Source organism: Pan paniscus, chromosome 13 (genome assembly GCF_029289425.2).
Source record: "Pan paniscus chromosome 13, NHGRI_mPanPan1-v2.0_pri, whole genome shotgun sequence".
In the NCBI taxonomy this organism is placed as follows: Eukaryota; Metazoa; Chordata; class Mammalia; order Primates; family Hominidae; genus Pan; species Pan paniscus.
The window spans coordinates 100,258,635-100,281,411 of NC_073262.2; the positions used below are offsets into that span (position 1 = coordinate 100,258,635).

At 38.6% G+C, this 22,777-nt stretch overlaps 1 protein-coding gene across 2 annotated transcripts in view; it reads right to left on the reverse strand.

Annotated features, from left to right (window-relative positions):
• Positions 1 to 22,777, reverse strand: part of RFTN2 (raftlin family member 2) — a 101,772-nt gene that overhangs the window by 61,786 nt on the left and 17,209 nt on the right. For both annotated transcript variants that reach the window (XM_034954740.3, XM_003825315.5), the window contains exons 2-3: positions 10,280 to 10,463; positions 7,958 to 8,072 (exon numbers count right to left, since the gene is read on the reverse strand). In XM_034954740.3, coding sequence (XP_034810631.1) covers positions 7,958 to 8,072; positions 10,280 to 10,463 — 299 coding nt within the window. The remainder of the gene's footprint in view (positions 1 to 7,957; positions 8,073 to 10,279; positions 10,464 to 22,777) is intronic.

Below are 22,777 nucleotides of genomic sequence, written 5' to 3' on the forward strand. Positions count from 1 at the left end.
TGTGGGCTCTTTTTTGGTTCCATATGAACTTTAAAGTAGTTTTTTCCAATTCTGTGAAGAAAGACATTGGTAGCTTGATGGGGATGGCATTGAATCTGTAAATTACCTTGGGCAGTATGGCCATTTTCACGATATTGATTCTTCCTACCCATGAGCATGGAATGTTCTTCCATTTGTTTGTATCCTCTTTTATTTCCTTGAGCAGTGGTTTGTAGTTCTCCTTGAAGAGGTCCTTCACATCCCTTGTAAGTTGGATTCCTAGGTATTTTATTCTCTTTGAAGGAATTGTGAATGGGAGTTCACTCATGATTTGGCTCTCTGTTTGTCTGTTGTTGGTGTATAAGAATGCTTGTGATTTTTGTACATTGATTTTGTATCCTGAGACTTTTCTGAAGTTGCTTATCAGCTTAAGGAGATTTTGGGCTGAGACAATGGGGTTTTCTAGATATACAATCATGTCGTCTGCAAACAGGGACAATTTGACTTCCTCTTTTCCTAATTGAATACCCTTTATTTCCTTCTCCTGCCTAATTGCCCTGGCCAGAACTTCCAACACTATGTTGAATAGGAGTGGTGAGAGAGGGCATCCCTGTCTTGTGCCAGTTTTCAAAGGGAATGCTTCCAGTTTTTGCCCATTCAGTATGATATTGGCTGTGGGTTTGTCATAGATAGCTCTTATTATTTTGAAATATGTCCCATCAATACCTAATTTATTGAGAGTTTTTAGCATGAAGGGTTGTTGAATTTTGTCAAAGGCCTTTTCTGCATCTATTGAGATAATCATGTGGTTTTTGTCTTTGGCTCTGTTTATATGCTGGATTACATTTATTGATTTGCGTATATTGAACCAGCCTTGCATCCCAGGGATGAAGCCCACTTGATCATGGTGGATAAGCTTTTCGATGTGCTGCTGGATTCGTTTTGCCAGTATTTTATTGAGGATTTTTGCATCAATGTTCATCAAGGATATTGGTCTAAAATTCTCTTTTTTGGTTGTGTCTCTGCCTGGCTTTGGTATCAGAATGATGCTAGCCTCATAAAATGAGTTAGGGAGGATTCCCTCTTTTTCTATTGATTGGAATAGTTTCAGAAGGAATGGTACCAGTTCCTCCTTGTACCTCTGGTAGAATTTGGCTGTGAATCCATCTGGTCCTGGACTCTTTTTGGTTGGTAAACTATTAATTATTGCCACAATTTCAGCTCCTGTTATTGGTCTATTCAGAGATTCAACTTCTTCCTGGTTTAGTCTTGGGAGAGTGTATGTGTCGAGGAATTTATCCATTTCTTCTAGATTTTCTAGTTTATTTGCGTAGAGGTGTTTGTAGTATTCTCTGATGGTAGTTTGTATTTCTGTGGGATTGGTGGTGATATCCCCTTTATCATTTTTTATTGTGTCTATTTGATTCTTCTCTCTTTTTTTCTTTATTAGTCTTGCTAGCGGTCTATCAATTTTGTTGATCCTTTCAAAAAACCAGCTCCTGGATTCATTAATTTTTTGAAGGGTTTTTTGTGTCTCTATTTCCTTCAGTTCTGCTCTGATTTTAGTTATTTCTTGCCTTCTGCTAGCTTTTGAATGTGTTTGCTCTTGCTTTTCTAGTTCTTTTAATTGTGATGTTAGGGTGTCAATTTTGTATCTTTCCTGCTTTCTCTTGTGGGCATTTAGTGCTATAAATTTCCCTCTACACACTGCTTTGAATGCATCCCAGAGATTCTGGTATGTTGTGTCTTTGTTCTTGTTGGTTTCAAAGAACATCCTTATTTCTGCCTTCATTTCGTTATGTATCCAGTAGTCATTCAGGAGCAGGTTGTTCAGTTTCCATGTAGTTGAGTGGTTTTGAGTGAGATTCTTAATCCTGAGTTCTAGTTTGTTTGCACTGTGGTCTGAGAGATAGTTTGTTATAATCTCTGTTCTTTTACATTTGCTGAGGAGAGCTTTACTTCCAACTATGTGGTCAATTTTGGAATAGGTGTGGTGTGGTGCTGAAAAAAATGTATATTCTGTTGATTTTGGGTGGAGAGTTCTGTAGATGTCTATTAGGTCTGCTTGGTGCAGAGCTGAGTTCAATTCCTGGGTATCCTTGTTGACTTTCTGTCTCGTTGATCTGTCTAATGTTGACAGTGGGGTGTTAAAGTCTCCCATTATTAATGTGTGGGAGTCTAAGTCTCTTTGTAGGTCACTCAGGACTTGCTTTATGAATCTGGGTGCTCCTGTATTGGGTGCATATATATTTAGGATAGTTAGCTGTTCTTGTTGAATTGATCCCTTTACCATTATGTAATGGCCTTCTTTGTCTCTTTTGATCTTTGTTGGTTTAAAGTCTGTTTTATCAGAAACTAGGATTGCAACCCCTGCCTTTTTTTGTTTTCCATTGGCTTGGTAGATCTTCCTCCATCCTTTTATTTTGAGCCTATGTGTGTCTCTGCACGTGAGATGTGTTTCCTGAATACAGCACACTGATGGGTCTTGACTCTTTATCCAATTTGCCAGTCTGTGTCTTTTAATTGGAGAATTTAGTCCATTTACATTTAAGGTTAATATTGTTATGTGTGAATTTGATCCTGTCATTATGATGTTAGCTGGTTATTTTGCTCGTTAGTTGATGCAGTTTCTTCCTAGTCTCGATGGTCTTTACATTTTGGCATGATTTTGCAGCGGCTGGTACCCATTGTTCCTTTCCATGTTTAGCGCTTCCTTCAGGAGCTCTTGTAAGGCAGGCCTGGTGGTGACAAAATCTCTCAGCATTTGCTTGTCTGTAAAGTATTTTATTTCTCCTTCACTTATGAAGCTTAGTTTGGCTGGATATGAAATTCTGGGTTGAAAATTCTTTTCTTTAAGAATGTTGAATATTGGCCCCCACTCTCTTCTGGCTTGTAGGGTTTCTGCCGAGAGAGCCGCTGTTAGTCTGATGGGCTTCCCTTTGAGGGTAACCCGACCTTTCTCTCTGGCTGCCCTTAACATTTTTTCCTTCATTTCAACTTTGGTGAATCTGACAATTATGTGTCTTGGAGTTGCTCTTCTCGAGGAGTATCTTTGTGGCGTTCTCTGTATTTCCTGAATCTGAACGTTGGCCTGCCTTGCTAGATTGGGGAAGTTCTCCTGGATAATCTCCTGCAGAGTGTTTTCCAACTTGGTTCCATTCTCCCCATCACTTTCAGGTACACCAGTCAGATGTAGATTTGGTCTTTTCACATAGTCCCATATTTCTTGGAGGCTTTGCTCATTTCTTTTTATTCTTTTGTCTCTAAACTTCCCTTCTCGCTTCATTTCATTCATTTCATCTTCCATTGCTGATACCCTTTCTTCCAGTTGATCGCATCAGCTCCTGAGGCTTCTGCATTCTTCACGTAGTTCTCGAGCCTTGGTTTTCAGCTCCATCAGCTCCTTTAAGCACTTCTCTGTATTGGTTATTCTAGTTATACATTCTTCTAAATTTTTTTCAAAGTTTTCAACTTCTTTGTCTTTGGTTTGAATGTCCTCCCGTAGCTCAGAGTAATTTGATCGTCTGAAGCCTTCTTCTCTCAGCTCGTCAAAGTCATTCTCCATCCATCTTTGTTCCGTTGCTGGTGAGGAACTGCGTTCCTTTGGAGGAGGAGAGGCGCTCTGCGTTTTAGAGTTTCCCGTTTTTCTGTTCTGTTTTTTCCCCATCTTTGTGGTTTTATCTACTTTTGGTCTTTGATGATGGTGATGTACAGATGGGTTTTTGGTGTGGATGTCCTTTCTGTTTGTTAGTTTTCCTTCTAACAGACAGGACCCTCAGATGCAGGTCTGTTGGAATACCCTGCCGTGTGAGGTGTCAGTGTGCCCCTGCTGGGGGGTGCCTCCCAGTTAGGCTGCTCGGGGGTCAGGGGTCAGGGACCCACTTGAGGAGGCAGTCTGCCCGTTCTCAGATCTCCAGCTGCATGCTGGGAGAAGCACTGCTCTCTTCAAAGCTGTCAGACAGGGACATTTAAGTCTGCAGAGGTTACTGCTGTCTTTTTGTTTGTCTGTGCCCTGCCCCCAAAGGTGGAGCCTACAGAGGCAGGCAGGCCTCCTTGAGCTGTGGTGGGCTCCACCCAGTTCGAGCTTCCCAGCTGCTTTTTTTACCTAAGCAAGCCCGGGCAATGGCGGGCGCCCCTCCCCCAGCCTCGCTGCCGCCTTGCAGTTTGATCTCAGACTGCTGTGCTAGCAATCAGCGAGACTCCGTGGGCATAGGACCCTCCGAGCCAGGTGCCGGATATGATCTCGTGGTGTGCCGTTTTTTAAGCCGGTCCGAAAAGCGCAATATTTCGGTGGGAGTGACCCGATTTTCCAGGTGAGTCCGTCACCCCTTTCTTTGACTCGGAAAGGGAACTCCCTGACCCCTTGCGCTTCCCAAGTGAGGCAATGCCTCGCCCTGCTTCGGCTCGCGCACAGTGCGCGCACCCACTGACCTGCGCCCACTGTCTGGCACTCCCTAGTGAGATGAACCCGGTACCTCAGATGGAAATGCAGAAATCACCCGTCTTCTGCGTCGGTCACGCCGGGAGCTGTAGACGGGAGCTGTTCCTATTCGGCCATCTTGGCCCCTCCCCCAAGAATGCTTATTTTTACACTCAGCACTTTTCCCATTGACATATCGGTAAGAGTTAGCTTTTGTTGAAATGTAACAGCCAAAAACCTAAGGCCTGTTTCTCTCTGCTTTTACTTCGTTTCTTTGTTCTATTTTCTTCATGTGTTCAACTGGCAGCTCCTTTGAAGGCTGACGGCTGACGTAGGGGACTATGTCTTATCCTCCTTTGTATTGCAGTGTTTTCTACTCATAGGTGCTCTATAAGTACTTGTTAAATTAGTTAAATGAAGAAATAGCAATGTCTTTTATATGGCTACTGTTTTAAACATTTAAATTAAATGTTGTAAATGTTACCTGGGAGGAGAAGAAAGAAAAAGAATTATGATGGAGGTTGCAAATGCAAACATTTAGAGTCAGAATGAAATGGAGTGAGAAAAGCCAGGAAGAACTGGGGCAGAACAGAGAGCAATGCCCAGTCAATGGGGGCAACTTAATTCACTCAGCTCCAGCTTGTGAGGCGGGAGAATTCTGAGAGTGGGGAGAGAGTGTGGGTGTGTGGAGCTAGGACAAGGGACTGGAGCTGGTGAAACAGCATTTGTTCCTATGAATTAACATATTGAGATTGTAACCATTTAAAACAACCACAAATTTTCCTTTATATCAGTTGTCCTGGGAGAGAAGAAGAGGGAGGGATAGAGATATGGCATATTCTGCAGGTAGAAATGGGTGAATTTATCGTCAGTGCTTCCTCTAGGTCTTGTTAGTTGATTTGAGTGAAAAGATGCAGAAAAACTTTTTTCTATTACTAGGAACTTTTATCTGGAAAGGACTGGTAACAAATAAAGTATTAATTTTTTTTCCATTTTTAAGTTGGAGGATTGATATTTTTAAAATGTTATTTTTAGTTTAAAATTCTGAGAAAAATACTTACAAACTGAATTTTAAAATTAGAGTGAACACTGGTATAATGTTAGAACTTGACTTAAAAGTTAGCTGTTCAACAACCAACTCTTTACCCAAGGCAGCCGCTCCAAAATAATATTTGGCAATTCATCTATGGCTCTTGTTCATACCCAGAGCAATGCTCAAATATTTCATGTGCTATGTTTCCTGAAGCTTTTCTCTTAATGAAATAACCCTGTTGCTCTAATTGCTGAAATAACAGTGCTTTCCTGTTTAAATAGATCTTTAACTGTGTCCAGGAAGTCAAATGCAAAAGAAGGGCTCTGATGGTGATCTATTAAGACTAAATTAGTAGCTACATTTTTGTTTTCAAAAGAAATTTGCTGGAGTGGATTTATTACCAGAAAAAAAATTTCCCAGAATAGTACTAATAAACAATATGAGTAGTTTGTTTATAAAATTTAGTCTCAAAGGCTAAAAACCCTTATTGAATAGTGACTTTGTGCCTAAATGGGAAATAATCATTAGCAACTATAACTGACTATCCCCAAACCACAGATATTCTTACATACATAGTATTTAACGCTTGGAAACAACTAGAGAAACAAGTGAACACATTTCAGTTTCTTACCTGAAAGGAAATGCTTTAGATTTTAGCTGTATGTATTTAAATAAAAAGTAAAACCTTATAAATATGTCAATGCAGTGGAAAAGAAACACCTTTCACCATAAAATCCCATCAATTTAGAATATTTATGAATGTACAACTTTTTTGTTTTAATCAATGCATATACCACATTTAACTTTTCATTTAAGTTTCAATTAAGTTATATTGTATAGACTTTTCTCTCTTGACAGTCAATATAGTTGTCATGTTTAATGCCTATAAAATATTCTATTATATTAATCCATCATTGTCTTTTTCAAAGTCTTCCAGTTATTGATAATTTGGACCCTTATTCACTGTTGGTTAAATATCTGTATAAAAATTATTTCTTCCCCTTTTCAATTATTTTCTTAAAATCAATTCCTAAGGAGGGGATTAAAAAATAAAATGGGATTTATGGCCAGGCATGGTGGCTCACACCTGTGATCCCAGCACTTTGGGAGGCCATGGCAGTAGGATCGATTGAGCCCAGGAATTTAAGACTAGCCTGGGCAATACAGACTCCTGTCTTTACAAAATAAAAAAATTGGCTGGGCGTGGTGTCCCATGCCTACAATCCCAACTACCAGGGTGGCTAAGGCAGGAGAATCGCTTGAGTTCAAGAGTTCGAGACTGCAGCGAGCTATGATTGTGCCACTATACTCCAGCCTATTTTCTTTAACAACAACAACAAAAAAAGACAAAACGGGATGTATGATTCTTCTTACTAAATAGATATTCAGGAATACTGCATTAATTTGTTACAATGCCAGTTGTATTATGAATGTTAGCTTTTCTTTGTTTTTATTATTGTTATTATTATTAGAGATAGAGTCTTGCTCTGTCACTCACGCTGGAGTGTAGTGGCTTGATCACAGCTCACTGCAGGCTCACTTCTAGGCTCAGCTGATCCTCCTGTCTTACCCTCCTGAGTACATGGTACTACAGGCATGTGCCACCACGTCCTGCTGATTTTTTTTTCTTTCAGGTTTTGTAGAGTTGGGGGTCTTGCTATGTTGCTTAGGCTGGTCTTGGAACTCCTGGCCTCAAGTGATCCTCCTGCCTCGGCCTCCAAAAGTGTTGGGATTACAGGTGTGAGCCACCACACCTGGCCTTAACTTGTCTTAAAGCTTTGCTAATACTGGATTTTAATTAAATTTCCCGGTTTAATACTGGTGAGGTATTAGTTCTCAGTTTTTATTTACATTAAACATTATTAGGTTGAACCTGTTACCAACTGTCTCCTAATTATTGACGTTTCTTTCTTTTATATTTGCTGTCCATTGTCTCTCTCTGTCCATTTAAGATGGCATATTACTTTCATGAATTTGTATTCCTTTCCTGTAATGTATATTTTGAAAACGAACCTCCTATAGGACATGTCTGTTGCAGATTTCTCTTTGATTCTTCTTTTTTAAGCTTAGTTTTCCTAGTACAGTTAAGTTATATTTATATACTCAAACTCCTTAATCTATTCATTGGCTATATTTACTCTTCCATTTTCTTTTGTTTTTTTATATTAAAAAATTACCTCTTTATCTCATCTGAAATGTGGAATTTATTCTCTGCAGAACAATTGCCTACTTTCCCAACAGCATTCATTAAATAATGGTTGTTCCTCCATTTTATTTCATCAGGTTTGTCATTAAACTTCTTATATTTGTTTAAATTTAGTTCTGGTTGTCCATTTTGTTTCACTGGCTTGTATTTCTGTTTTAAACGCTTTACCATTTGGCACAAGTACTTCGATATGTTTTAAATTCTGGTAGAAAAGTTACCTGTCATTTCCTTATTCTTTTTAGGGTAAAAAAGGAAATTGATGAAGATGAAATACCAAATGTTTGTCAATATCCCATGAAAAAGTGCATAAATTTAGTACCTTTTCTATCAGTTCTTTTGCTGCGTCATTTGTTTGTGCCTCAGAAGTTAGGGGACATTCCTCAATCACAAGCCTTGGGCGTCTTTGTCCACTGGGTGCTGCCGAATTCTTTGGGCTGTAACAGAGGGAATATGTTTATGGTTGGAGGCCAATTGCTGCTTTTCAGCTAATATGCTCATGTGAAAATGAGTGAGCAACTCACAAACAGGGTCAAGGTAATCATTTTTTATTGTTTCAAACCTGATGGCTATCTTCTTATATAAACATACCAGAAAAGCACAATAACTTCTATTAATTCAAATTTCCTTAATTTAAACTGCTATTAATTTAATTTGTAATTTAGAAAGAAAGAAAAGCTTCATGTCTGTAGTTTTAATAAACTTATAAGAAATAATTTTAGATTGTTGTTATATCTTATCGAACAAAAGCAGAAGTAAAAATTCCATTTAAATGCAAATAAATATTGCCCTTTTCCCTTTTTCTTCTTTTCTGATCTTTTTTCTTTGCTTATTCTTCGGCTTGCCAGGGTACTGCTAAATCTGTCTGAAGTAATCCTAAAAGCAGAAAAGATAATTCACACATGGTTGATAAGATTTGTAATTAGGACATAAGCAATCCTACTATGCAAAAATGTCATGTTTGCTTAGTAATGCTTAAACTAGTAAATATCTGATGAGGCTTCATATTCTAGTGAAAGCTGAAGCCTGTACACACCCTGCCAGACATGTTAAAGTAGGCAATTACTCCATGGGAGATAGTGTTTCTTAAAATCACACCTGGAATTTTTTTAAGTCTCTTTCTTGTTTTTTGAAATTTTCCTATTTTCTTAGTTTTCTTCTACTTTCATTTTTCCTTCTCTGCTTAGCCCTCTCTTAAAGTGATTGTTGTTGATCCATCACTGTAAAGAGAAAATGCAGTTTTTTCCCTGGTCTTTAGGATGGTTTTGATATACAGTCATGCACTGCATAATGATGTTTCTGTCAACAATGGACTGCATATACAGCGGTGGTCCCGTAAGATTATAGAGTAACGTATTTTTACTGTACCTTTTCCATCTTTAGGTAAGTTTAGCCACACAAATACTTATTATTGTGATACCATTGCCTACAGTATTCAGTCGGTAACAGACTGTACAGGTTTGGAGTCTCAGAGCAATGGGCTATACCATATAGCCTAGGTGTATAGTAGGCTATACCATCTAGGTTTGTGTAAGTACACTCTATGATGTTCACACAATGACAAAGCAGCCTAAGGACACACTTCTTAGAATGCATCCCTGTCATTAAGCAACATATTAATTAAAGGGTTGTGTAAAAAAATTTAATGTGTTAATCTAAGATATTTGTCTGGTTATTTTTATTCTTAATTGGAAAGAACAACAGTATTTTACCATGAAAACTATCAAATTTACAATCTAGGCTGGCAAAAATGGTTGCAGTATTGTTTGGAAAAGTAGCTATTAAAATAAAAAACACTACAATGGTTAGCTTTTAAATTCGATTTTGGAAAAAGGTTAACAAGAGGTCTAATTTGTTAGAACTTGTCATAGTAGGTCTTTCTGTCGTTAAAAGTTTTAGAATGGGCTGGGTGCAGTGGCTCATGCCTGTAACCCCAGTACTTTGGGAGGCCAAGGTGGGTGGATCACCTGCGGTCAGGAGTTCGAGACCAGCCTGGTCAACATGGTGAAACCCCATCTGTACTAAAAATACAAAAAATTAGCTGGCTGTGGTGGCAGGAGCCTGTAATCCCAGCTACTTGGGAGGCTGAGGCAGAAGAATCGCTTGAACTCGGGAGGCAGAGGTTACAGTGAGCTGAGTTGGTGCCATTGCACTCCAGCTTGGGCAACCAGAGCAAAACTCTGTCTTGAAAAAAAAAAAGTTTTAGAATGTAGAGATAGTTTCTGTTGCCACTATTAATAAAACAATGTAGGACAGTCAGAAAGCTCAGTGAAAGTGGACTTGGTAGGTCTGGTCAGCTCTTTAGCCTAGTGATAGTATCTGTAGCTCACTGCTTCTCCTGCATCTGCTGAAGTGGCTACAGGAGCTTCCAGGTGCCTCTGGAATCTATTTTGCTTTCCCTTTGTTCACTGACATCCTCACTTAGGACACATTTGTCTGCAAGAAGCAAAAATCAATCAGGAGTTTTAAGGAAGGAGGTGTAACATTTCCTTGCTTCAATCCAGGTTCCACTGCTGGAAAATGTGTTTAAACTAAAACCCCCATGTGTCCTTTATTCTCTGCCACTTGATTCAAATTTTTTTTTTTCTTTTAGACAAAGAGAACTGTCACCCTCACCTGCCTCTTTCTTGAATAGTGTGCTTACCTTAATTTCAAGCGCGATAGCACCACTCTGTATAGGTAACTTGCAGGTAGGTGTTTTCGCTGCCCCACAGGTTGTATAACAGGATGAATAGCCCCGACAATATATCCTTTGAGATAATAGTTTTCCACTTTTGTTACTATATCCAGAATTGAATTTATCTTGATGACTTCTGGGTTTGATGAAGCTGAAATATCAAAAGCAAAGAGAAATTTGCATATTCTTAAGATTGAATTATACATTATTTCTACCTATGGGTGATAATACTAATGAATAGGAAAAGATCTTGGCCAGGTGCAGTGGCACATGCGTGTAATCCCAGCACTTTGGAAGGCTGAGGCAGGGGGATTGTTTGAGCCCAGGAGTTTGAGACCAGCCTGGGCAACATAACAGGAACATAGTAGGAATTGTCTCTACAAAAAAAAAAAAAAAAAAACAAACTCCAATGGCTTAATCTCAGATAAAGTTACATTAACATGTATTTATACATTTTTAAAGTCATTTCAGAAAAAAGGAAAAGTGACCTTACAAATTAGTAGATACATAATCTCACCAATATGTCTAAAGCAGAAATACAATGTCTTATGAGTTTTTTCAATTAGGTCAGTTTCATTTTTTAGGATTTCATTTGAGTGACTATATTTCCATTAATAGATATTGAAGACATACATAGGAGATACAATAATTTGAAGAGCCAGTCATTTTTATGACTGAACAAGATGAGATGCATAATTTCTTTTCTTTTCTTTTTTTCTTTTTTGAGAGAGGGTCTCACTCCGTCCCCCAGGCTGGAGTGTAGTGGCACAATCGTGGCTCTCTGTAGCCCCCACCTCCTGGGCTCACACAATCCTTCCACGTAGCTGGGACTATAGGTGCGTGCCACCACACCTGGCTGAGTTTTGTATTTTTTGTAGAGGCGAGGTTTTGCCATGTTGCCCAGGCTGATCTCAAACTCCTGAGCTCAAGCAAGCCTGCTGCCTTGGCTTCCCAAAGTGTTGGGATTACAGGTGTGAGCCAGCGCTCCCAGCCGAGATGCATAATTTCTTAAAAATAAAATTCATACCAATCTAATAACTAAAAATGGGAGAAATGGCATTTATTAGGCAGCACTTGTCAAGACTTTCTTATTTCTAATTACTCTTTCAAAGCACTGTGTTTTAAGTTTATCTGGGAAGCTAAACATATAATTTCTCATGGTGCTTATGTAAATGCTTGAGTAAAGGTGAATGAAAAAGTACAGATATCCAGTAGTCTCTTTAATAAATAAAAATTCTAAACGTAGTGGAAATTTAAATGCAAAATTGATTTGCAATTAAACCATTCCTTGAAGGATAGCAAATCTGTAGAAACTATAGAATAGCACTATCTGTACAGACTTTAGAATAGTAAAAGGAAAAGAGTGTGTTATTTGAGAAAATGTTCTTAATGATCCAGCAGTATTAATTTAAATAACAACTTTATTTGCTACAACAATATTTCTCATTGTATGAAAAACAATCAAGAAGTAATACCTAGAAATAGACCTGCATTTTGATTATCTCTTAAGTAACAAGACATATGAAATTAATTCCAGATATGAGCCTAGTTGGCTGTTGACCTCTGTCAGTGTGGTGAGTGGTGTCTGGCAAAGAACTGCGGCTGATTGCCTGAGCACAGGAAAGAGGTTAAGAAGCAGATGAGGAGGAAGGGCCAGAGGAAATCCCCTCCTCCCCTTACATCAGTATCCACATGATGAGACAAATCCACCATCAGTGGGTATTCATGCCAACTTCAAAAACTAAAATAAGCGCTCAACAGAAAAGTTATATAAACCAGGAAGGGTCCACTTCCTCCAATTTTCACCCTCTTTTGGATTTAAATTAATATTTTATTTACAATATATTTTCTTCATCATTATGAATAGGAATGAAAACAAAGAGAATGATCTTGGACTTTGAAGAAACAGCTGGGCTTCCTTGTAAACAGCCCAGCTCTGCTTGTTGGTGTGGCAATTCTGTGATTCATTTGGTTTTGCTCTTTAGTATTTTGACTACCAACTCTGATTTCTAAACAAAGGAACTGAAAAACTATAACAAAATGGAAGCAACTCTTAACACTAAGGAATGAAACATAACCTAAACTTATTTTTAGAACTATATACTAATCTTAAAAAAATTTAAAGAAAATCGTTTACTGCAGGAAGTGGAAATGTCTTAGTGTAATACAAAAGAATCTTCATAGTCTGGCCTCTGCCTCTTGATTCAGCCTCCACGCGTGTTAGTCTTTCTCTTACGTGTCTTGCTTTGGGATGCTGGAAGGACTTGGTGTTTCTGAACCTGCCACTCTGTTTCATGCCACCAGGCCTTCATTTCCTTCCCTGTTCTCCCAGCCTGAGTTAATTATTCCTTCCTCTGGGCTGCATGTCCTTCTATTAGTGCGCTTATCAGATTGTATTGTAGTTATTTGTTTATATGTCTTGGCTGTTAGACTGAGAATTCCTTAAGGGAAAGGAACCTACTGTATTCATGTCTTTCTATGTCTAGCATGTTCCTTAGGTCACTATCTTAAATTGGAAATACTGCTCATAAGGGGAATTAAGAAATGAAGTTATTGCATAAAAAAGGCAAGCAATCAAGATTAGCTAGTGGAAATAAAAAAAGTTAGGTTAGCAATTTCAGGAACAATTGTTCACATTATCTAGGCCTTGGAGAAGAGAGACAAAACAGAGAAAAACATAGGCAGTGACGTGGAATTTGTAAAAATTCTTTTGATCATGGAAGTGGGGATGGTTAAGAACATACTGAGAATCCAAATAAATAGAGGTAAAGGTCATATTTACTTCAGGAGTCTCTAGCATAAGGCTTCACCACATGTTCCTCATTTTAATGATATTACAATGAGAAAAAGCCATGTTGCAAATGAAGAAAAAATACTTAGAGGTGGAGCTAATGGGATTTAATTAGCTCCATCTTTGAATGAAATCCAGAAAGAAATTTGGGAGAAGATTGTACCACAAATAATGATTTAATGAAGGGGAAGAATGTGGCTTTTATTCAGAAAAGTTCACATGAGCTTGTGGGCTTGGGAGAACTTCTGGATACTGCTGGCCTTGCTGCTCTTGCTGACTTGGTTGGAGTCACTGTCAGGGCACATGTTGCCTCATGTTGCCTACCTCGTCTACCTTAGCACCACTGATTGGAAGGAAACCCCAGAAATCAAGAACTCAGGGTTGGGAAAAGTCCACCCTCCCAGAGCTTTGGGTTAGACTTCAGGGAAATTTAGGCAGCTCAACACTCTGTTCTTTGCAATCTTGCTGTCATCCCAGATAGTGAAGAACGGCAGAAGCCCACACAAAAAAGGCACCTACGAAGTTCAAAGAGGCACTTAAGTTGCTACTACATATAGATTATTTGAAAGTATTTCAATGGTTCTGTATTTTTACCAGATACTCAGCAGTTAGTAATTAATTTTATTTTAGTTCCATAATACCCCCTTCACTACCCAATTAAATGTCATTTGGAGTTGGATTGTAGTAATGGCTGCACAACAATATGAATGTACTTAATGTCACTGAACTGTACACTTACTGATAGCTAAAATGGTAAATTTCATGTCATGTATGTTTTACTACAATAAAAAGATATATAATATATATTAAAATGTATAAAAATTGTAGGAAAAACAAAATTTTGCCATTTTAACCATTTTTTAGTGTACAGTTCAGTAGTGTTAAGTATACACGCATTATTGTGAAACAAATCTCCAGAACTTTTTCAGCTTGAAAAAATAAAACCCTATACCCATTAAACAACTCCCCATTACTTCCTGTCAGACCCTGGTAACCATCATTCCACTTTCTTTTGCTATGAATTTGATTACATTAGATACCTCATATAAGAGGAATCATATTGACACAAAATCATATGGACACAAAAGTCCATAGATTGTGGTTGATAACTTTAAAAATATGAATAGAGGTGAGCACTTCATTTTTGTGAAAGTGTGTCCTTTGTAAATTGTAAAATTCAATCTAAGAATAAGGGATGTGCCTTGGCTTGGGAATCTTCCTCGTATCTTTACAACACTGTAGGCCTTTTTGTGACTGGCTTATTTCACTTAGTGTAATGTCCTCAAGGTTCATCCACGCTGTAGCATGTTACAAGATTTCCTTCCTTTTTAAGATTGAATAATATTCCATTGAATATATATACCACATTTTGTTTATCCGTCTGTCTATGAACATGTGGGTTGTTTCCACCTCTTGACTATTGTGAATAATGTTGCTATTAATATGGGTGTGTAAATATATCTTTGAGATCCTGCTTTTGATTATTTTAAATATATGCCCAGAAGTGGGATTGCTGGATCATATGGTAATTCTATTTATAAGTTTTTGAGGAAACTCCATATTGTTTTCTATGATGGCTGAACTATTTTACATTCCCACGAACAGTACACAAGGGTTCTAATTGTCCGCATCCTCACTAACACTTGTTTTTTTGATAGTAGCTATTCTAACAGGTATAAGGTGATAACTTATTGTGGTTTTGATTTGTATTCCCCTAATTATTAGTGATATTGAGAATCTTTTCACATCTTATTGGCCATTTGGAGAACTGTCTGTTCAAACCCTTTGCTCATTTAAAAATTGGGTTGTTTCTTTGTTGTTGAGTTGTAGGAGTTATTTATATATTCTGGATATTAACCCTTTATCAGATATATGATTTGAAATTATTTTCTCCCATTCCACATATTGACTTTTCACTCTGTTGACTGTGTCCTTTGATGCACCAAAGCTTTTAAGTTTGATATAGTCCCATTTATCTATTTTTACTTTTTTTGCCTGTGCTTTGGTGTCATATCCAAGAAATCATTGTCAGGCCAGGCGCAGTGGCTCACGCCCGTAATCCCAGCAATTTCAATGGCCAGAGCGGGTGGATCACCTGAGATCAGGAGTTTGAGACCAGCCTGGCCAACATGGTGAAACTCTTTCTCTACTAAAAATACAAAAATTAGCCAGGCATGGTGGCGGATGCCTGTAATCCCAGCTACTTGGGAGGCTGAGGCAGGAGAATCGCTTGAACCCGGGAGGCGGAGGTTGAAGTGAGCTATCGTGTCACTGCGTTCCAGCCTGGGTGATAAGAGTGAAACTCCATCTCAAAAAAACAAAAACAAAAACAACAACAAAAAAGAAAAATCATTGCCAAGTACAGTGTCATGAAGCTTTTCTTCTGTTTTCTTCTAGGAGTTTTATAGGTTTATTTCTTATGTTTAAGTCAACAATTTTTAAAAAGTACAATGGCATCTATTTTTTGGTTAAAAAGGCATATACTTTCTTCCTCAAAAATGATGCAAGAAAAATAAAGAACTTTGATACTTTCCTGGCAATTTTACTTGATTATCCAGCAACGTAGGTTGCAAAATGAAAACCTAAAAAGCAATGATGGTGTAAGGAATTTTAAGGCTTATTTAAAAAATAATATTTACATGACTAAAGTGAAACACAAAAGTCCATAGATTGTGGTTGATTACAAATATAAGTAGAGGTGAGCATTTCATTTTTGTGAAGGTGTGTCTTTATAAATTGTAAAATTGAACCCAATAATAGGTCTTGGAAATCCTCCTGGTATCTTTCAATACTGTAGACCGGGTGGTAATTATGATGTGCTTGTCAATACCTGTGCAAAGTTGATTGTTTTTCCATGTGGCATGGCTGGACAACCCAGAGTGCTTGAAGTTTCAGTCAACAAACTGTTCAAGGATCACTTAAGAAAAGAATATGAGTCCTGGTGGCTGCTTGAAAACTTTCCATTGGTAGCCTCTGGCAATATGAGGAAAGCCCCAGTCTCAAACTTAGCAGAATGGGTGTCAGCTACTTGAAAGAAAACCCTAGCACTTGCTTAAGAAATGCAGCATTACCAATACTCTTGACCGCTCATAGGAAGATTACGTGGAAAAATGGGGAAATGAGGGCTCTAAGTTCTAAAAGTGATTCAGAAGAGTCAGGTCTTAAGTGTGAGGAACTTTTAGAAATATCTTCATTTCACTTAATTTCCTTTTCTTATGTATGTAAGAGAGATATATAATGAAATACTTATGTTTAAAATGTCTAAAAGAGCTTTTGCCATGGGTAAAAACTAAAATTACTGAAAGAAAATAGTTATAGTTTAATTGGTGCATTTTTCTTTCTTAATGGTACATAAAATAATAGTGTGTTTTATAATCAATGGTGTCTTAGAGTTAATTATATAGCAAAGAAGGGATGGTGTATATATTAGCTAAGAGAATGAAGATTTGAAGAGCTCTTTGTTTGGTGGTACAAAGGTCTCCCAAACAAAAAAATCTAACAGGGATAAAGTCTAAGTTCAAAACACAGAGTGACAGAATTCTGATTTAATATATTTTCACTGAAGGGGGCAGGGGAAATCCTGTGGTCTGTAGCTGACTGCAAACTAATTATAAGCCAAGAGTTAATCTAATGTGATCGTTGGCTATCTGGAAAAAAATTACCTCCAAAGGCAGGAGGCTCACTAAGTTCTTTATTGAGCAGACCATCTCATTAGTATATTCCTTGCTTTAGCATTAATAACTATCCAAATAATAATAACCAGAATATACTATTTACCTAATTATATTATTAATATCTGCCTCCCCCACAAGGGCAGGATGAAAGCTCTGTGAGGGCAGGGATATTCATGCTTTGTTCAGTGCCATATCTCTATACTTAGAGTATTGCCTAGCAGACAGATGTTCAATTAATATCTGTTGAATGGATAAGTAAACTGTTTTCAATTTAGGGGTGAAATTAGAGACATTCAGTAACAAGCTGGAGTACATTCAAAAGAAAGTGCTCAGGATAATGAGGGGTCTGGAGACCCTGACGGGTGTCTTTCAACTGTGCAAAATAATATGTGAGGAACAGGGCACCATCTGGATATATCTGAAGGGCTGTCACACAGAAGAGGCTGGCAGGTAGAACACTGACTAAGCAATGGAAGACTCAGTTACCCATGGGAATACTCCCCCAAACTGCATGTGGCAGGGCAGAGTGAGACTCTGACATGCTCATTAAAAAATATCTATCTGGTTAGTTAAAAAAAAAAAAGGCTAAAACAATAGAGGTGAAAGAGATTTTTGTTCAACTTTACTAGAAAGCAGACTGCCAGCAACTTCAAAAATCTATTGGGTTGGTGCAAAAATAATTATGGTGTTTGCCATTGCTTTCAATGGCAAAGCAATTACTTTTGCAATAACAGAACAGTAGAAATAACCTCAATTTACCAAAAAAAAGTTCTGAAAAAGTCCATCCACTTTTTCCACAAGAAAGGCATGGAGCCGCCTCCCCTTAACAACTCTCTCAACCAACTGCTCATTGAACTGGGGTGGTGTTTCCCAAACTTTAGTTGTCTAAGTACACTTTCACAATTTTGGTCATATCCTTAAAATTTTCTTCTAATTTTAATTTTTAAGCAAAATAAATTTATTTCAGAAAGAATTTATATCACTCATATAACATAAAACCAGGATCATTTATCTTAAGTAGAAAGCTGTCATACAAATAAATACAATGAAAAGAAAACTTATTACATTCTAGCTAGATAATGTTATTTGCCAAAGACTGACCCACAGGCCTGGCCAAGGAAAATTAGGCTGGGCATGGTGGCTCATGTCTGCAATTCCATCACTTTGGGAGGCTGAGGTGGGCGGATCACTTGAGGCCAGGAGTTTGAGACGAACCTGGGCTATAATGAGACACTGTCTCTACAGAAAATTTAAATATTAGCTGAGCGTGATTGCACATGCCTGTAAGTCCCAGCTACTTGGGGGCTGAGGTGGGAGGATCGCTTAAGCCAAGGAGTTTGAGGCTGCAACTTCTTGAGTAAGCCATGATAGCACCACTGCACTCCAGCCTGGACAATAAAGTGAGCCTCTGTCTTAAAACAAACAAAAAAATCAAAAACAAAAAAGGAGAAAAATTAGCCATTAGAGGGGTGTTAAAGACATATTAACTCCAAACTGATGGGAAGGCTTAAATAAGATGGAAAAGGGCATACTCTTCTGTTTAAGTGATCCAATGTTTAATTCTGTGTCTGTATATACAGCCGAAGAGCATCTCATGTCCAGTGCCTTTTGGTGGAAGCTTGGAGACCCACTGGGTTAGAAGTAGCAAGGACACAATGATAATAGCAAAAGAGACAGATGACACCAGAGGGAATAAAATGAATTACAAAACTGGATAAAATAACTATACAAATATAGGCTGGGCATGGTGGCTCATGCCTGTAATCCCAGCACTTTGGGAGGCCACGGTGGGAGGATCACTTGAGGTCAGGAGTTAGAGACCAGCCTGGCCAGCATGGTGAGATGCCAACTCTACTAAAAATATAAAATTAGCCTGGAGTGGTGGTGCATGCCTGTAATCCCACTTACTCTGGAGGCTGAGATACGAGAATTGCTTGAACTCAGGAGACGGAGGTTGCAGTGAGCCAAGATGGGGCAACTGCACTCCAGCCTGGCCACAGAGCAAGACTCTGTCTCAAAAAACAAACAAACAAACAAGCAAACCAACAAAAAAACAAAAAACTATATAAACATTAGTCTGGGGCCACTTAAAGGGCTTTACATATGTCATTAGTTTAAACCAATAACAATAATGAAGTCATCCCCCTTTCATTCTGTTGTTTCAGAACAGTTTTTAAAAGCAGAATTATACAACATGTTAAAATAATCACCAAGAAGATAGCTATAATAGAATAAAATTGATGCTTAAAGAGGTTCCTGTTTAGGTGCAGAATGTGTTCCCAGGAAATACCTCGTCTCTGGTGATGTCAGAAAAATTTTGCATCATTGGAATAAGTTCTGCTTTTCTGGTCTAATCCACATCTTCTTGCACTCTCAATAAAGTAAGGATATTGTCTTAAGTCCTACCATAGTAGAAATGTTAATGCAAGAAACACACACACACACATAAAAGTTTCAGGAGGAATTAAAAACTGAGAAATCCAGAAAAGTTAGAAAGGGAGAACAAATGTTGTACATCAGTGCTAATAAACATATTTGAACATAAGCTTATGTAAAGATCATGGGGCCAGGCTTGGTGGCTCACGCCTGTAATCCCAGCACTTTGGGAGGCTGAGGCAGGCAGATCACGAGGTCAACAGATCGAGACCATCCTGGCCAACATGGTGAAACTCTGTCTCTACTAAAAATACAAAAATTAGCCAGGCATGGTGGTGTGTGCCTGTAGTCCCAGCTACTCAGAAGGCTGAGGCAGGAGAATCGCTTGAACCTAGGAGGTGGAGGTTGAAGTGAGTCGATACCACACCACTGCACTCCAGCCTGGGAACAGAGTGAGACTCCGTCTCAAAAAAAAACAAAACAACTCATATTTGTTTTGGGCCCACTGCTTTACATTAATATTCAACTGTTTCAAGTGTGCATGTTCTCCTATCTGGAGGTCAATGTCTTTTGATAAAACTGTAGCACCCAGCACAGAGATGACATTACGGTAAGTACCTAAAAATACTTATTAAAAGACCCACTGAAAGAAAACTTGGGCGTACTATTAATATATTTCACAAACAGAGCTCCAGGGTACTCATGGAGCAGTGGTTTAGGCCATAGACTCCAGCACCAGACTTCCGGGATCCAAATCCTAGCTCTGCCACACCTAGTAAGGTATTTCCCTTCTGTGTGCCTTAGTTTCCTCATCTGCAAAATGGGAATAATCAGAATCCTCCTTATATGGTTGTTAGGAGGATTAATAAATTAATCTTGGTTCCTAGAGAGTGTCTGGCACACAGTAAGTGCTCTACAACCATTGGTTGCTTTGTAATGAGGTCCTCTTATGTAGAAAGAGAGGCAGTACACTATTCTCTTTAAGAGCATTAGGCTCTGGAAGCAATTCACCTGGGTTTGAATCCTGATTATGCCATTTACTAAGCATGTGATCTAGAACAAGTTACCTTTCCTTTCTGAAACAAGAATAAAGAATAATATTAACTTCATAGAGTTATTATGAAAATAACTGTAAAACATGAGCCCAGGGCCTGGTGCAAGTAAACACGCAAATAGACATCGGTGATTTGCCCATTTGTTGATGGTCCAGCTCTGAGAAGATAGTTTCAAATGAAGTTGCCCTTAAAGATAAGTCATTGTTGGTTTAAAAAATCTCCGGGAAGATCATGGTAGGGATTTGAATATATTCCAAAAATATGGCCTCGTTCCCAAACTACAGAACTCTGGATTAGAGGTCTCTAACTCACTTTCTAGAGCAGAAATCTTGAACTCATGCTCTAGATCTTGGGTCTCTGAGACTTAGATCAAGAGTCCCTAGATCTAAGATCAGTGGTCTCTAGCTCAAACTGATCTACTACATAGAGTCCTTGACTCAAATGCCTCACAGGTACTAGGCTGATAAAACAAAGAAAGGAGCTACACAGGAGGAGGCTGCAGGACCTGGAGAACACTCAAAGCCTCATCCAAAGAGTGCACCATCCCTGGGCCCAGTGCTGCCATGTGGAATTGTGGGCCCAGGTCACTGGACCTTCTCAGTTAAAAAAATTAAAAATATATATATTTTTTGGTAGAGATGGGGTCTTGCTATTTGGCCAGGCTTGTACTGAACTCCTGGCCTAAAGTGATCTTCCTGCCTCGGCCTCCCAAAGGGCTGGGGTTACAGGCATGAGCTACTATTCCTGGCCAAGCATCTTCTAATTTTTAAGAAAACCCCTAAATCCAATTCTTATATAATATTTCCCAGTTCAAAAAAAGTTGACAATTAATTAAAATATTTAATACTGTCCATCCCAAAGGAGACCTGTCTGAAGGCTAAATACAGCCTGAGTCTCATTAGTTTGTAACTTCTGCCCTGGGTCACCCCAGGGATTCTGTAGACCAGAGCTTGCCTAGACCATTTGAGACAGTGTTCAGCCTTCTAGGATACAGAAAAAGTGATCTAGTTTTCCTAGAATTGGCCTCAAACACTGAACCTATCGTGGAAACATAATTATTCACTCTGGTGAGCGCTGATGAAAATTCCTCACTCTTTAGGCACAGCTCTCCCCTTCTTCACATCTCTAAACTGAAGCAGGTTTGAATACCTAGCAAGTTCCTAACAGCCCTCCAATCTCATTTACACATGGTTTTAAACATTATGTTATTTAAACATTTTTCTAATTTTCTTCATTTGTAGGGATGGGAGAGTGATGGTAATGGGGGACTGAGGTTCACTCTATAAGAAAGTTGTCCTCATTATTGGGACCTGATGTAAACAAAAGGAGTGTAAACATTGGGAGTTGTAATGTAAACACTGGGAGTTGCTGTAAACATGCCATCATCATTCAAGGAAGGTAAACCCAGGAGCTAGAAGAGGAGCAATAAATGTGGGAATTTTGTTGAGAACTTTCTTTCATGTAATTCCCCTGGTTCTTAATAATGTTTAAAACCATGCAGAAATGAGATTGGAGGGCTGTTAGGAACTTGCTAGGTATTCAAACCTTCTTCAGTTTAGAGATGTGAAGAAGGGGAGAGCTGTGCCTATAGAGTCAGGAATTTTTCATCAGAGCTCACCAGAGTGAATAATTATGTTTCCACGATAGGCTCAGTGTTTGAGGCCAAGTCTTTGATTTGATGTTCTTATGCTGGGGCAGTAATATCCGAGCCTCTATTATGTTTTTTTCCCCCTCATGCTACCTTGTCTAAGACTATTTTTAAAAAATATTTTTTTTTTTAGAAAAAAAAAATGAGTATCCTTTAAGGACTTGGATTTGACTTCCTTCCAATGCCTGGTTTTCATAAACCTTACTTATGAGGGATGTGTGACCCCTAAGCATGCACATAGTCGGTTTTTTTTTTTTTCTCTCGAGATAGTGTCTTTCTCTGCTGCCCAGGTTGGACTGCAATGGCGCCATCTTGACACACTGCAGTCTCGACCTCCTGGGCTCAGGTGATCCTCCTACCTCAGCCTCCTGAGTAGCTGGGACCACAGGCGCATGCCATGACACCATGCTAATATTTTGTATTATTGTTTTTTTTTTTTTTGGCAGAGGTGGGGTTTCTCCATGTTGCCCAGGCTGGTCTTGAACTCCTGGACTCAGGCTATCCTCGTTCCTAGACTTTCCAAAGTTCTGGGATTACAGGCATGAACCTCTGTGCCTGGCCCCTATTACTTTTTAAACAGAGGAAATTAAGGGAGAGGTAATGGTAGTTTGGCTAGAATTTGAACAGCACAGGTGGTTAGCAGTAGCTGCAAGCCTTCTTCTCTTCTTAGCTCCCCAACCACCAGCAGTTCTTTCTCAGTTCTTTGGGGGAAGAAACAAATGGGGTTGTTTACAGCTTTAATGAGTGTGGTTGGTTACTGTTAAATTGATGCTACATTATTTGTAAGAGCTTTATATATCTTGCAAGGCTATCATGAGGAACTCATGAAAGAAAGCATTTTGCAATTACTTTGAAAACTGTGCAAAGTGAATGTTATTATTAAAATTAAAACATGCTGAATGTTAAGTAACATTTTTCATT